This window comes from Monodelphis domestica, chromosome 2 (genome assembly GCF_027887165.1).
Source record: "Monodelphis domestica isolate mMonDom1 chromosome 2, mMonDom1.pri, whole genome shotgun sequence".
Classification (NCBI taxonomy): domain Eukaryota; kingdom Metazoa; phylum Chordata; class Mammalia; order Didelphimorphia; family Didelphidae; genus Monodelphis; species Monodelphis domestica.
The window spans coordinates 19,338,183-19,352,308 of NC_077228.1; the positions used below are offsets into that span (position 1 = coordinate 19,338,183).

The 14,126-nt window shown below is 41.8% G+C and overlaps 1 protein-coding gene across 3 annotated transcripts in view; it reads left to right on the forward strand.

Moving 5' to 3' along the window:
* The first annotated feature begins 3,503 nt into the window (after window positions 1-3,503).
* Window positions 3,504-14,126, forward strand: part of MYSM1 (Myb like, SWIRM and MPN domains 1) — a 32,533-nt gene continuing 21,910 nt past the window's right edge. Inside the window, exons 1-7 of one of the 3 annotated variants that reach the window (XM_001381122.5) lie at window positions 3,504-3,639; window positions 5,689-5,767; window positions 6,047-6,117; window positions 7,865-7,942; window positions 8,044-8,067; window positions 11,527-11,605; window positions 13,476-13,574. In XM_001381122.5, coding sequence (XP_001381159.3) covers window positions 3,560-3,639; window positions 5,689-5,767; window positions 6,047-6,117; window positions 7,865-7,942; window positions 8,044-8,067; window positions 11,527-11,605; window positions 13,476-13,574 — 510 coding nt within the window. In that variant the 5' untranslated portion in view covers window positions 3,504-3,559. The remainder of the gene's footprint in view (window positions 3,640-5,688; window positions 5,768-6,046; window positions 6,118-7,864; window positions 7,943-8,043; window positions 8,068-11,526; window positions 11,606-13,475; window positions 13,575-14,126) is intronic. The other 2 variants (XM_007480505.2, XM_007480506.2) reach the window with 2 other exon arrangements.

Genomic DNA, 14,126 nt, shown 5'->3' on the forward strand with positions numbered 1-14,126 from the left:
TCTTCCTGTTCTAAGATCACAGATTTTATGGCCTTATGACCCAAACATAAAAATAATTAGAAATAACTCAGACAGACTCTGCACGTGAGAAAAGTACCAATTGTCATTTGAGATTAGAGGAATACAAAATTTCTAACTGGGGTGTGGGGAGATCAGGGAAGGCTACATAGAGGAGATGGCATTTGAACTGGGGCTTAAAAGATATGTCAGAAAGTGAAGATGGCTTTAAAGGGCCTCAGTTCCCCTCTCTATAAAAAGTAGAGATCTGAGGGCAGCTGGGTGGCTCAGTGGATTGAGAGCCAGCCCTATCTGACCTCAGACAGACCCTGGGCAAGTCACTTAACCCCCTTACCTGGCCCTTACCAGTCTTCTGCCTTGGAACCCATACATAATATTGATTCTAAGACAGAAAATAAGGCTTTAAAAAAAGAAAAGTAGAGATTGGATTAGATGCCTTCTATATTTAGTCCAATCCTGAATCTTATTGCAAAGTAAGGAGTGGATACAGAATCAAACTTAGAGATAGAAAATTCAAAACTTGCCATAGGTACTTGGTTGGTGGCTGGTTGGTTGTCCTTACTCAGAGAGGACCAACATGGCATCCCTCTGGTGATGTCTTCCGCCTCGAGTATAAATCAGATTGAAGTGATTTGCACAAAGTCTTCAGCCTCACTCTCTCTTCCAGGGTCGTCCAAGTCCAGTGGCAGGACAAAAGTCAAGATGGCCTGCGATGGCCCAGGATGCAGTGGGTGACCTTGGCTTCTTCGATGTCTATAATCTCTCAGGACTCCACAGTGCCTGCTTCAGCCTGCTTTATAGCCACTGAAACAAATTGTTTTCATCTGCCTCTTTGGTCAAGGGAAGTCTTCACATGCTTAGGATAGATATCACACTAGTTCATTGACAGTTTTGAAGCCTGTCAATTATCCTAAGCCAGGTTTAACCAACCTGATGGGACAGCTAATAAAGTGTGCCCACTAGACATGCTACAGAGAGTCAAAAAAGAGAGCTGGGTGGCAGGTAGACATCAAAGGGGGATGAGCAGCCCTGAAAAGGACTCAGCAAACCCTCCCACCAGAGCTGCTAGTCTTTCCTGAACACTTCTTTCACCCCTACAGACACCAGCTATATATGATTATGGGCAATTCTTATTTTCCTTCTCTGTAAAAAGACTACTAGGTGGCACAGTAGACCTGAGTTCAAATCTAGCTTCAGACATTTCCTAGTTACATGACCATGGACAAGTCACTTAACCCTGTTGGCCTCAGTTTCCTCATCTGTCAAATGAGCCAAAGAAGGAAATGGCAAAGCACTGCAGTATCTTTGCCAAGAAAACCCCAAATGGGGTCATAAAGAGTCAGACATGTTTGAAAGACAATAACAACAAGGTATCTATTTCAGAGAGTTATTGTGAGGCTTAAGGGAGAAAATGAATGTATTTTTTTTATAAGTATTGCACAAATGTTCCTTATGACTCCACCCACCTTACCTATGGAAGATTGTTTCCCTCCCAAGAGAAGACTGGTGCTAGGGGGTAGTTATTGTACCCCAAGTGCCTAGAAACCTATCAAGCATTGAATGAAGGAGTGAATAATCATTCTAAGGTCACAGGCTCACAGATCTAGAGGTAGAAGGATCCTTAGGGATCATCAGGTTCAACCCTCTCATTTTACAGAGGAAGAAACTAAGTTCCAGAAGGTTAAATAACAGCTAGAATGCTCAAGACCTGGAGTCAGGAAGATCTGAGGTCAAATCCAGTCTCAGACACTCCCTAGCTGTGTGACTCTGGGAAACTTATTCAACCTCTATCTGCCTCAGTTTCCCCATCTGTAAAGTAGGATTGATAATAATAGTACCTGCCTACTCCAGTTGTTCTGAAGATCAGGTGAATTAATATATGTAAAATGCTTTGCAAATCTTAAAATGTTATCTAAATGTGAACTATAAATGTTGTGGCATTATGATCATCATTACCCAAGGTCACATGGTTGATCTATAGAGCCCATTTATAATATAAGTGAAATCCCCTCATTTTCAAGTGGGGAAACAGAGGCCCAAAGAAAGTAGGAGGTTGATGTACTCAAGGTCACACAAAGAGTAGGTATTTGAGGAAGCATTTGGACCCAGACGTCTTGGCCCTTGAAGGACACCATTCTGTTTCTTCTAGGGGCAGGATCAGATGATCTCCAGATTTCCTTCTAGCTCTCAATCCAACATTTCTCTGCACTGGAAAAAAGCACTAGGTTTGGAGGGCATCATGAAGTTGAACTCCAACTCATTCTATAGTATCATATTATGCATTATATAATATCCATTATTATACTGTGAATTATTTATACTTATTGACTGATGGATGACTGACTACCTCTCTGTTCCTGTGAAATGAAGGGGTTGTCAAGATCTCCAAGTCTTCTTCCAGGTCCAGATGCAAAAAGTAGTAATTCTGGAGTCTGTGACCCAAGGGAACACAGAAAAACTTTCTGGGTCACTGTCTCCTCATAGGGAAAATAATGGAATTTGATTAGCTGGGCTCAGTAGGCCCTTCTAGCTCTAGATTCATGACTAGAATGATCTTAAGGCACTTTATAAATCTCAGCTATAATTACTATTGCCCCTGTGAGCTCAATCAAGTCAGTCTTTGTCTCTTTAGGGCTCAGTTTCACCAACTGTAACAGAAACAGATGACCTTAGATCCTCTCTAAGTCTATGGCCCCAATTCACTTTAACCACTCTGAGCGTTACTCTATCTGTAAAAGGTCCAGTTCAGGTAATATGGTCTTCTTCCCACTGATCTGGTCAATTAACGTTCGGGGCTCAGTTTCTCCATCTGTAAAATGAGGTAGCTGAATTAAATCACCTTGTACATCTCTTCCAGTTCTACCTCAAAGATCGGGTCCTTTCCCTTCCCTGGGGCTCAGCTTTCAGCTGTAAAACGTAAAGGTGATACAGAGCAGAGACAGAAACGTATTGGGGGGAACTCGGGCAGTTGGAGGAATGTTATGGAAGACTGGTCGCATTTTCTTTTTCTTTTTTCAATAGTGAGGGGTGGGAATAAGAAAAAAAATCTTTCTTTTTTTTTTTTTTTGTTAGTTCAAAAAATAAAACAAATTACTAGGAATCAAAAATAAAGTTAATGACAAAATAAAATTGTGAGCTCTAAATCAATGTCCTTTCAAGGAAGGCGGCTCCACAGAGTTCACAGATTAACAGAATTAGAAGGGAAGGGGACGGTCAGACATGTCCTGTCCACTTTTCTTGGGGACCCCGAGCTTCCAAACGGTGAGCACAGCAACATTCAGGCAGCCGTCAGTTTCCCCCTACTTCCGGCTCGACCCTCTCCTAAATCCGTCCCTCCGGCCTTAGGGTACGTCCCTGAGCTGTAGACCCGCCCCTCGCGGCTAGCCGTCCCTGGTGGAAGCCATGCCTCCAAGCCATAGTCCCGCCTACTCCGGCCTCTCCTCTCGGGTGATGCTCCCTCCCCTCCCCGTCTGTTTTCCCAAGTCTCGCGGGATCTCGTGCGGGGTCGCGCGGGGCCACGGCGAGGTCGAGAGTCGCGATCATGGCGGCCGAGGAAGCGGATGTGGATATCGAGGGAGACTCGGGGGTGGTGGTGGCGGCGGTGCCTCCTCTTCCGCACGGGTGAGGCCGGGGTCGAGGTTAGGGCCGAGAGGAGCGGGCGGGAGATCGAGGCCGCCTCGGGCAGAGCTTGCTCCTCGGAGCGGGCCGGGGTCACGAGGTCACGGGCCTCACCTTCCCTGGTTGTCAAATGGAATGGCCACTCCCCCATAGCACAGAGGAGGAAACTGAGACCAAGGTCACTGTGGAGGCCAGCCCCGTCCTTGTACAGTCGGGGAAACTGAAACCTGGGTTTGGGGCCTCGCTGAAACCCTGACTCTCCCTCCTAGGCAGGTGCCGCCTTGTTGTCCCACGTGATCCTGCGCACCGCCCGCCCTAAGGGAGCTTCCATTCTGCGGAGGCGGGCAGGGAGCCCTTGCTTCTACTGGAGCTTTAGTGGGGAGGGAGGGTCTGTCCATTTCTGCCCGGGACCTTCTCTGGAGCGGGGCCTGTGGGTCATGTCTGTTCTTGGTCCAGAAAGGCCAGGCTTGGCAGGGCTGGCGTGTGCTGAACCCGGGACTAAGCGACCGATTCCTGCCTTAGAATCAGTGCCGTGGATCGGCTATAACACCGAAGAATGTTAAGTGACTTGGGCAGGGTCACCCAGTCAAGAAGTTCTAAGGTCGGATTGGAACCCAGGACCTCTGGCTCTAACCACTGAGCCCCCCAGCGGGCATTTCTCAAACACTAACCCCGGGTTCAGCGCTTTTCTTGGGGTGGCGATCAGAGGCCAGAATGGAACACGGCCCTGTAGGAGCTTCCACTCTGTTCCATGGACCTGGCTCGGGAAGCAGGAGGCCTAGGAAGACCCAGAGCTACAGGGCCATTGAGTGTTAGCACAAAGGTTGTGGAAGGGGGAGGGAACCCCTTGGGCATCTGTGACTTAATAAACCCAGAACAGTCTCTAGAATCTGAGATCCTTGTTACATTCAGCTCTAACCCTGGTCTGGAACCCTAGACCCCAAGTTGGGCCACCCTCAACCCTAACCCTAGAGTCCACCCATAACCTGGTGTTTGAGACCCTCCCTTCCCCCTTGGGAAGATGCAGGGACTCAACATAGACTGGATGAAGGTGGATCCTAATTTCCTTTTACACAAGTTTGTCCAAAGGCACCCCACAGGTGTCCCAGAACTGACCTTTTCATTCCACACTGCAGGTGATGCCAGTGAGAGTAAGTGATTGGCCCAGGACCACACACCGGGCCAGTTAGGAAACTTTTGGATATCCAGACTCTGGGCCTCATGACCACTCCTCCCCTTACTCTTGGTTCTGCCCCTGGGGCAAAAGAAAGTCTAGTATCTCATTCCCTGGGCAGCCTTCACACACTTCAAGGCAGCTCCCATGGCCTCCTTGAGCATTTGCTTCTCCATCCCCAGTTCCTTCATCCAGTCCTGCTTGTGGCCTTTGGACAACTCTCTCACCTTAATTGTGCTTACTAGACCCAAACATTGTACTCCAGAGCTTGTCTGTCTATGACTAAGGATGATGGGACTCTTCAGGTGCCAGATTACAGGAGCCTTTTGGCTGGCACATCTCACTTGGCACATATTCTTGTTTTTCATCCTGCTTTAAGATGACCCTATTGGTGGTGGGCCTGTTTTCTTGATGCCTTAAAAAAAAAATTCCACTTATCATCAGCAGCCTTTGCTGTGTGCTCATCTTCTAATGCCATCATAAGACAAGGTGAGATAGCCAGAGGAACCCTAGAGGCTTTCTGACCTTGAACTGTCTCTGGCACTTACTCGATGGATGTTCACTGGCACGCAACTCTTATGAATCAATCTCTTGTTTCCTCTCTGAAACGGCATGGTTGGGCTTTTGATACCCACCTCCTGTGATTATCATTGTGAGAGAAGCCATATGTAAGTGTGAAGAGAATTCTTTTAAGGAGGCACCAGCTAGTGTGGAGAGCTGGCTAATGGTTGTGGAGGCTGGTCCTAAAGTCAGCAGACTGAATTGCTACATCGAAAGCAGTGAGAGAAGGCCAGCAAGGACCTCAAGGCCCAGGAGAAAGTCCCAAAGCAGGCTCACTGTTTTAAGCATCTTTGTACCCATTTTCTTATCTATTACAGAGGCCATGAAAATACAGCAGGTGATTTCCAGCAAGATCACTACCTTGATTCAACCTGGAGAACTGATAATGGCCTCATTGTAAGTGCTTTATGAGAAGATCATGTCATTTTGCTTTTTAAAATATGCAAATGAGAGAGGCTTCCTATCTTGGACTCCTACTTTTTCTGCTTCTGTCTTTGTTCTCAGTTCTTGCAGATTTTCCTTGGTTTAAAAAAGATAAATCTGAATTCTTTTGATCTTGAAGAAGGTCTTGGTGGGCTGTTTCAATTAAACATCACACATTTTTATCTGATATATCAAAGTAGATATTTTCAAAAATCAATTAGTTAAAAAAAAATTACCTTTCTCTTTTAATAGCCTTGGACTCTGGATAATACCATCAGTGCTGAGAACAGGGCTGTCATCGAGAAAATGTTACTGGAAGAAGAGTATCCTTTATTGCTTATGAAGATGAAAACCCATCAAGTTAGATTTTTAAAAGCTACAAATAGTTTGGACCAAAAATCACTTATAGTCATTATGTGGGGTTTTTCACCTGAGTCTCCAAGGTCTCTGATTTTCTGAATATCATTAGGGTATTCCATGTACCCATTTTTAGCAAAAAGCAGGCTTTCCCTTCCAGAAGACCTGCATTATTTTAAAGCCCATTATAACTCTCAAAAATGTGGGGACCTCTACAGGATTTAAGCATTCCCTGCCTAATGTTCATTAATGCTTTCAAAAGTAGGTAAAAGCCATGGTTATTTGTGGGACAGGTTGGGCCTGTAGGCATGATGTTCTCATATGCAATTGTCCAAATACACTTCCAGTGGAATTTTCTGAATCCAGTTATTGACGTATTCATGATGTTAGATTGAAAACTCTAACATATAGAGGCAACTACACTGGCAGGTGCTGGAACTGATGTAGCCATTCATGCCAGCAGGCTAGATCATCTCAGTCTTAACTAAGCACTTGGAGAAGGTTATCATTTGGGACAAGCCTCTTGCTTCATAGTCACCTACAAGGACACATCTATTCCTGTTTGATTTTTGACTATTCCTCCTTTAGGTTATCTGCAAAGACTAAAGCAAAACACCCAAATACTACAGAGGGAAGAAATCAGGTCTTTTGATTTCAAAACAGAACAAAGAAATAACTGACAAGTGATGGAAGAGGTGGTGTAGTTCAGTGGGAAAAGCACTCAATTGAAAGCTTCAATCCAGGAGACCTTGACTAGTTTTTATCTCTGCTATTAGCTGGAAATGTGTGACTTCATTTAAATCACATGAGCACTGTGGGTCTTTGGGACTTCATCTTTAAAACAAGTGTTGGACTCCCCCAACAATAGTTCATTTCAATCAGAGCATTCCAGCCCCTCAATGTACCCATAGTCATTGCTGCAATGAAATCAGAGCATCTGTCAGCTACACACCACCTCATGCCTAGAAGGGATTTAAGAATTCATAGCCTTCATTTTACCTAGGAAAAGCGTACATGTTTTCCTTAGGTTCTCTCTTACTCCCAATCTTTCCTGCCATCTGAAAAGTTACGGGGCTCTCAAGTTTGGGGGGACAGAATAAGGGAATGAAGTGATATTTTGTTATTTCACCTGCAGATGCTGTGGTCAGCTAGTTTTACAGATTATGGAAGATCCTTTGTCAAAACCTCTCTATTCCTTGCAGAGCAGGGATGGGTCCAGAAAGCAGATTTCAGATCAGTCAACTAAAATGGGGGGGAGTGGGGGATGACATCTTTTATTTTCATTAACCTTTGGTTTCCTTTGCAAGTCTATACATTCTATTATATTCATTTAAAAACATTCTGAGAAGGGGTCCTAGACTTTTTCAGAATTTCAACAGTATCTATGACATACAATGACAGGTTACTGCCCCCCTGTTATTGAAGAAGAAGGTTGAAATGGCTTTGCTTGATATGAGAGAATTCTATTCCAGGACTCAACCTCATGCCACTAAATGGCCTGTCTTAAGCACCCAGTACTTTTCTCCTATCTACGTGCCCTATAAACCCAAATGGGATTCAGGGGAAGCAGGGAGAATAAGGCTACTTTGTTCTTTCCTCATTCCATCCTCCACACTTAAATCTAGGTCATCTCTTGCTAATAGCATCCACTGTGTATGGAAAGACTTCATTTTTTACTTATGTTTTCAAAAAGTTTCCTTAGTAACTTCACAGATATTACATGTCTAACAAATCAATTCCAGACAAGTTCTGGCTTGATCATAAGGAAAGTAATAAAAAGTACATGAAAAGGTAAAAAAAAAAATTAGTTGGATAATCCATTAGGAGATTGCGGAGAATTTGAAAAAGTTAACTACAGAAACCAGAATTTTTCTTCTTTTTCTCTTTTACAGTCCACCAAAATCAGGAAAACTCACGTATGTACTTTCTATATTTTTAAAGCCTTTTTTACTGAGTTATTTTACATTTAACCTCAAAGTAGTATAAAAATGTTTGTATGAAACAATTCTTTTGACCTTGAATTATGAAAAAAGTTGGGTTTCTTTTGGAAATGTAAGAATTTGAGTGCCATTATTTAGTTGACTAGAAATGCAGTTAATTTCAGCCAGCCAGCATTCTTGTCCCTTCTCATGGTAGGTCAATCAGAAACTTGGACTCAGAATGACATTTGCTTCTCTTAAGTGCTTTTAGCCTGTTATGGGTGAGATACTTTGCTAAATCTTAGAAATCTTAATAGAATAACTTGAAGGCGTGCTCATTTGATTCTCTGACATGTTCCATTGCAATGGATTTCGAGGATATTTAAAACAAAAATAGTATTTAAGTAAGCAAAAGAAATTAAGTACAGAATCACAGAATTTTAGGGTTGGAAGGGCCCTCGGCAGCCATTTGACCAGGCCCAAAACAAAAGGAATCTGTTCTAATGTGCCTGACAGGTGGTTGTCCAGCCTCTGCCCAAAGATCTTCAAGAAAGGGGACCTCTAGGCCTCTCATTCCAATTTTGGTCAATTCTGTGTTGGGAAGTTTTCCTAACATTGAGCCTCCATTTTTTCCCCCTTTGAAACTTCCATTTATTGTTCCTTGTTCTAAAATTTGAGGCCACACAGAATGAGTTGGTTCCCTCCAAAGGTCAACCTTATAAAAACCTTTGGTAATAGCTATCAGGTCCATTTGAGTCCAAGTTAAACATGCCCAATTTCATCAGCCAGTTATCAGGAGATACAAGAGTTGAGGCTGTCACCATCCTGCTTCTCCTTTAGACACTACATCTTATCAATGTCTTTTTTTTTTTTAATGCTTGTTTTCTGTCTTAGAATCAATACTGAATAACAGTTTCAAGACAGAAAGGTGGTAAGGGTTGGACATTTGAGGTTAAGTGACTTGCCCAGTCTCCCACAGCTAACAATGATGTCAGATTTGAACCCAAGACCTCCCAATTCCAATTCTAGAGCTCTGTCCACTACTGGCTACCTGATTGCCCTTATTAAACAGTGGTGTCCAGAAATGAACACAATGCTCCCAATGAGGGCAGAATTGTTACTTCTCTATTCCTGGAAGCCTTCTTACAGTATTCTGGATGCCATATCCCACTGATGACTCATCCCTAACTTTTTCCAACGGTGATTTCTGTCTATGAATTCTCCTTATTATACTTGTGAAATTGATTTTATTTATTTTTTTGCCCAAGCACAAGGGAAAGGAGGAAAGAGAATAAGCATTTGTATGGTTCCTACTATGTGCCAGGTGTTGTGCCAAGTGGTTTACAGTTATTATCTCATTTGACAAGACTTTATATTTATCTCTATTGAATTTCATGTTATTAGATTCAACCCAGAGCTCTCGTGCCTGTCAAAGTCCGTTTAGACCTTGATTCTCATCCAGGGTGAGCTCCCCCTCTTAGCCTGCTGTAATCAGCAAATTGGGTTAGGAAATATCCCTTTATCCAGGTCATTGATAAAAAGGCTAAACTCCATAGGCCCAAGCATGGATCCCTAGGACTCCACTGGAAACCTGAGAGATTGATGTTAAGCCATTTAAAACTAATAGAGTCTAAGTCTGGCAATCCAATTAGTTATGCATCTCTGGTTGTATGATTGTCTTACCTATGTCAATCTCTATAAGAGATATCTTCTCTACAAGAATATCACTATGAGGATGTTTAGCTTTGCTAAAATATAGCTAAATTTTTTCCATGTCATTCTCCTCATCTCGGTTAGTAATCGTGTTAAAAAAGGAAGTGAAGTTAGTCTTGCATGCCTCTTGTTGATAATGTTGACCCTTGATAACCTCTGCTTCCTCTCCAGATGTTCCCCAACTATCTCTGTAATCAGCTATTCTAGAATTTAAATTCTAGAATAGTGTCAGTCTCATTGGCCTATAGTTTATGGGCTCTGTTCTCCAATGATCTTCTCCCTGATCTTTCACTGACAATGCCCCAGAAAGCCTATCTGCCACTTCTTTCTGGACCATGGCATGCCACTTCTCTTGGCCCAGTGACTTGCATTCATCAAAGACACTCTTCTCTTATCTCAAGGATCACCTCCCTGTTGACTGTTTTTGTTTTTTGTCATTTCCAGCCTATTGGCCATTGAAAACAGAAACACATTATTTGAGTACACGCTTACTAAAGATTTTCTGCTTTCTCAATATATCTTATAGTGCATTAGTATTCCTTAAAAACAAACAAACAGGGGGCAGCTGGGTAGCTCAGTGGATTGAGAGCCAGGCCTAGAGGCAGGAGGTCCTAGCTTCAAATCTGGCCTCAGACACTTCCCAGCTGTGTGACCCTGGCCTAGTCACTTAACCCCCATTGCCTAGCCCTTTACCTCTTCTGCCTTGGAGCCAATACACAGTATTGAGTCCAAGAGGGGAAGGTAAGGGTTTTAAAAACAAACAAAAAAAAAACATAAGTTGCCTAACTGGCCATCTTATAGAGCTGATGGGACCACACATGTCTCTCATTTAGTCATAGACTAGTAACAGTGTCTTGAAATTGCCAGGTATTTAAGCACTAAACTAGCTTCATGAGTATTTTTAATTCTTTTCTCTTAGGTTAATTGAAGGGACAGCTGAGTAAATTAGTAGATTGAGTCAGACCTAGAAACAGAAGGTCCTGGGTTCAAATGTGGTTTTAGACAATTCCTAGTTGTGTAACCTTGGGCAAGTCATTTAACCCCCATAGCCTAGCTCTTACTTCTTTTCTGCCATGGAACCTATACTTAGTACCAATTCTAAGACAAAAGGTGGGGGTTTAAAAAAAACAAAGGCAATTGAGATGGATAGATTGGGTTATTTCCCTAAGGTCATACAGTGAACATTGTTAACTAGCCCACTGACTCTATACATTTATCTAGATAGACATTTAAAGACATATAGATGTTACTAAGTTCTAAAGGAATAAAAGCAGTGCCATAGATATATAGAACTACTTGATGTCATTTGCTTTTTCCTGCCATTAATTACACAGAGTACTTAAAAAGTGGAGCTTGTGAAAAGTCATAGGAGGCAAGAGGTTGGGGAAGGCAGAATTCTGGGAAGAGGGGAGGAAGGAAAGAGAATTTGATTTCTAAGAAACTTGGAATACATGTCCCAAGACTAACTATTTTTTATGATCTGAAGATTTAAGAAGTATTAGCCAGTACTGTGTTCTTCCTAAAGACACCTATCCCTGTTACCTGCTATTCTTTGGTCCCTTTCTGTTTTTTCTTAGCATTAGCTCCAGTCCTCCTAAAAGAATGTGCCCTCAAATGCTACTGGATTTGGGACTCCAAATTTGAGCCAAACCCATAAACACATGAGTTCTGGTTGTACTGAATATGAATTGTTTCTTTGAGATCCTTTTTTGTTCATAATTCCTTTTCTTCTCTCTTTGTTAGGACTCTGTCACCTCCAAAACCGGCCAGTCACTCAGTCAAGTGGACTGTGGGAGAAAAAGAACTATTCGAACAAGGCCTGGTAAATAAGAGCCTTTTTATCATTTCAGATAAAATGATCCTAGAAGCTCTGGCATAGGGGTGCCAGCTGGCACTAAAGAGATTAAGCATTAGGCATTGCCAACTCAAAATGTTTTTTTAATTGCAACTTTCACATTTTTTTCTAGAGATGAATAAAATAATAAACTAGAATTAAACTACCATAGGAAGCCACTGAGGTCATTGTGATTGATTGTAAGCAGCCTTTACCCACAAAAGGTTTTTTCTGGCCTGCAGAAATTAGACTGGTGCCAAGTGTCAAGACAAAAAGTGAAAAAACCTTCTTGTTCTTAGTTGTTCCTTTGCCTAATGCCAGCCCATCTGGATCTGTCACAATATCTTGGCTATTGCTTGAAATTTTCATTTAATTCAAGTATTTGGAATTCTGTAAGCAATCGAAATGGCATCAATTTGGTTGGAAACCAGAAACAACCTATTTGCATAAACATTTCATAAAGATCAATTTAAATGTTTCTAGGTAAACAGTGTAGAAAGATTGCATGAATTAACTTCCCTATACCTGGGGCCCTTTGTAAAAAATACAGACTATATTTACTTTTTTTTTTAAAAACCCTTACTTTCTGTCTTGGAGTCAATACTGTGTATTGGCTCCAAGGCAGAAGAGTGGTAAGGGCTAGGCAATGGGGGTCAAGTGACTTGGCCAGGGTCACACAGCTGGGAAGTGTCTGAGACCAGATTTGAACCTAGGACCTCCAGCCTCTAGGCCTGACTCTCAATCCACTGAGCCACCCAGCTGCCCCCTATATTTACTTTTAAATACTGTTTGATGTCCAAAATGGAGTTTTTCGTGTCTTTACAAATTTGCGTATGCATTAAATGATATTAATATGGTTGAATCCTAAAATACGAGCATTTTTAATGTTCTCTTCACTATAACACCATAATAACATTTGAATGCAGACATAACAGTATCTCTTCCTGGAACTTTTTCTACATGGTGCAGGAGCAAAGGCAGCTATTGGTTAATATTTTAATTGGTCAAAGACTAATTTAGTTGGTTATTGTAGACTAATCTCAAATGAGAAGGTCCAACATAGATGAGTGTCATCAGGAGGCGTGGGCTAGACCCCAGAATTAATTGCCACTGCCATAATTTTTTTTTAACCCTTACTTTTTTGTCTAGTAACAACTCAAGGCTGAAAGGGCAAGTAAGGGCCAGGCAAATGAGGTTAAGTGGCTTGCCCAGGATCATAGGATCACATGGCTAAGAATTATCTGAGGCCAAAATTTGAATCCACATCCTTCCAACTCCAGTTCTTAAAGACAAGAATAGAAATTTGTTATCATTCCACTTTAATAATCTTTGTTTTCACTTTTGTCCTTGGACTCTGAAAGAACTTTCTTCTGTAAGTGTAAGCTGTTCATTACTATGGATATGTATAGATTTGGTGGACTATTTATTTAAAAGAAACATAACTGGAAACATCATGCACTATTTAGAGTGGAAATATTGTGACTTGGCATTTTCATTTTTAAGGTTTGCAGAGCACTTTCCCTTTGTTATTTCATCTTATCCTCACTATAGCCCTAAGTAGTAGGTGCTGTTTTTATCCCCATTTGACAAATGAGGAAATTGCTGAAGGAGGTCAGGTGACTGCCCCAAGAGTGTATGGTGAACGCAGTGTCCCAGACAGAATTTGGACTTGGGTCTTCCTAATTCCACGGCCATGTCTGTTATCATTGATTTTCACAGCCCAGTAATAATTAAGACTTGATTATCTACAGGCTCACTCATTAAATTTAGAAAGAAAGTGAAAATGGCTTCTTGAAAGATGTTTCTGATATTTCCAAACTAATAAAAATATTTTTAACATTTCTCTTTGATATGGCAGGCCAAGTTTGGGAGGAGGTGGACAAAAATTGCAAAATTAATAGGAAGTCGCACTGTTTTGCAAGTAAGGAGTTATGCCAGACAGTACTTTAAGAACAAGGTAAGTGAGACTTCAGTTGTTTAGTTAATAGAAAATCATGACTTTTAGAAAAATAGAAGAAACTACCACCCATGTAAATATTGTAAATAGAAAACAAAAGTACTTACAATTCAGTCCTTAAAGTCTTACTATCAAATTTTATGTTTCAAATCATTCATAATATGCTGACACATTGTTTGGCCATCATCCTCAAAGTATATTAAGCCACACAGTCTTGATGTCATTCCCCAAGTTGCAACATCAGCCTTTCTGTCAGTACCAAGCTTTAGCTCAAACACCAGGAATCATAAGTCAACATTTCCTCTGAAATTCTAGTAAAATGTGAGTTCTCTATTTGTCTTTATATACCCAACACTTGTCGGGCACATCAGAGGTATAAATAAATGACTATTGAATTGTTGGTTGAATTGAAAGATTGCCTTAACTTTATTTTTTTTAAACCCTTACCTTCTATGTATTACCAATACTATGTATTGGTTCCAAGGCAGAAGAGTGGTAAGGGTTAGGCAATGGGGGTCAAGTGACTGGCCCAGGGTCACACAGCTGGGAAGT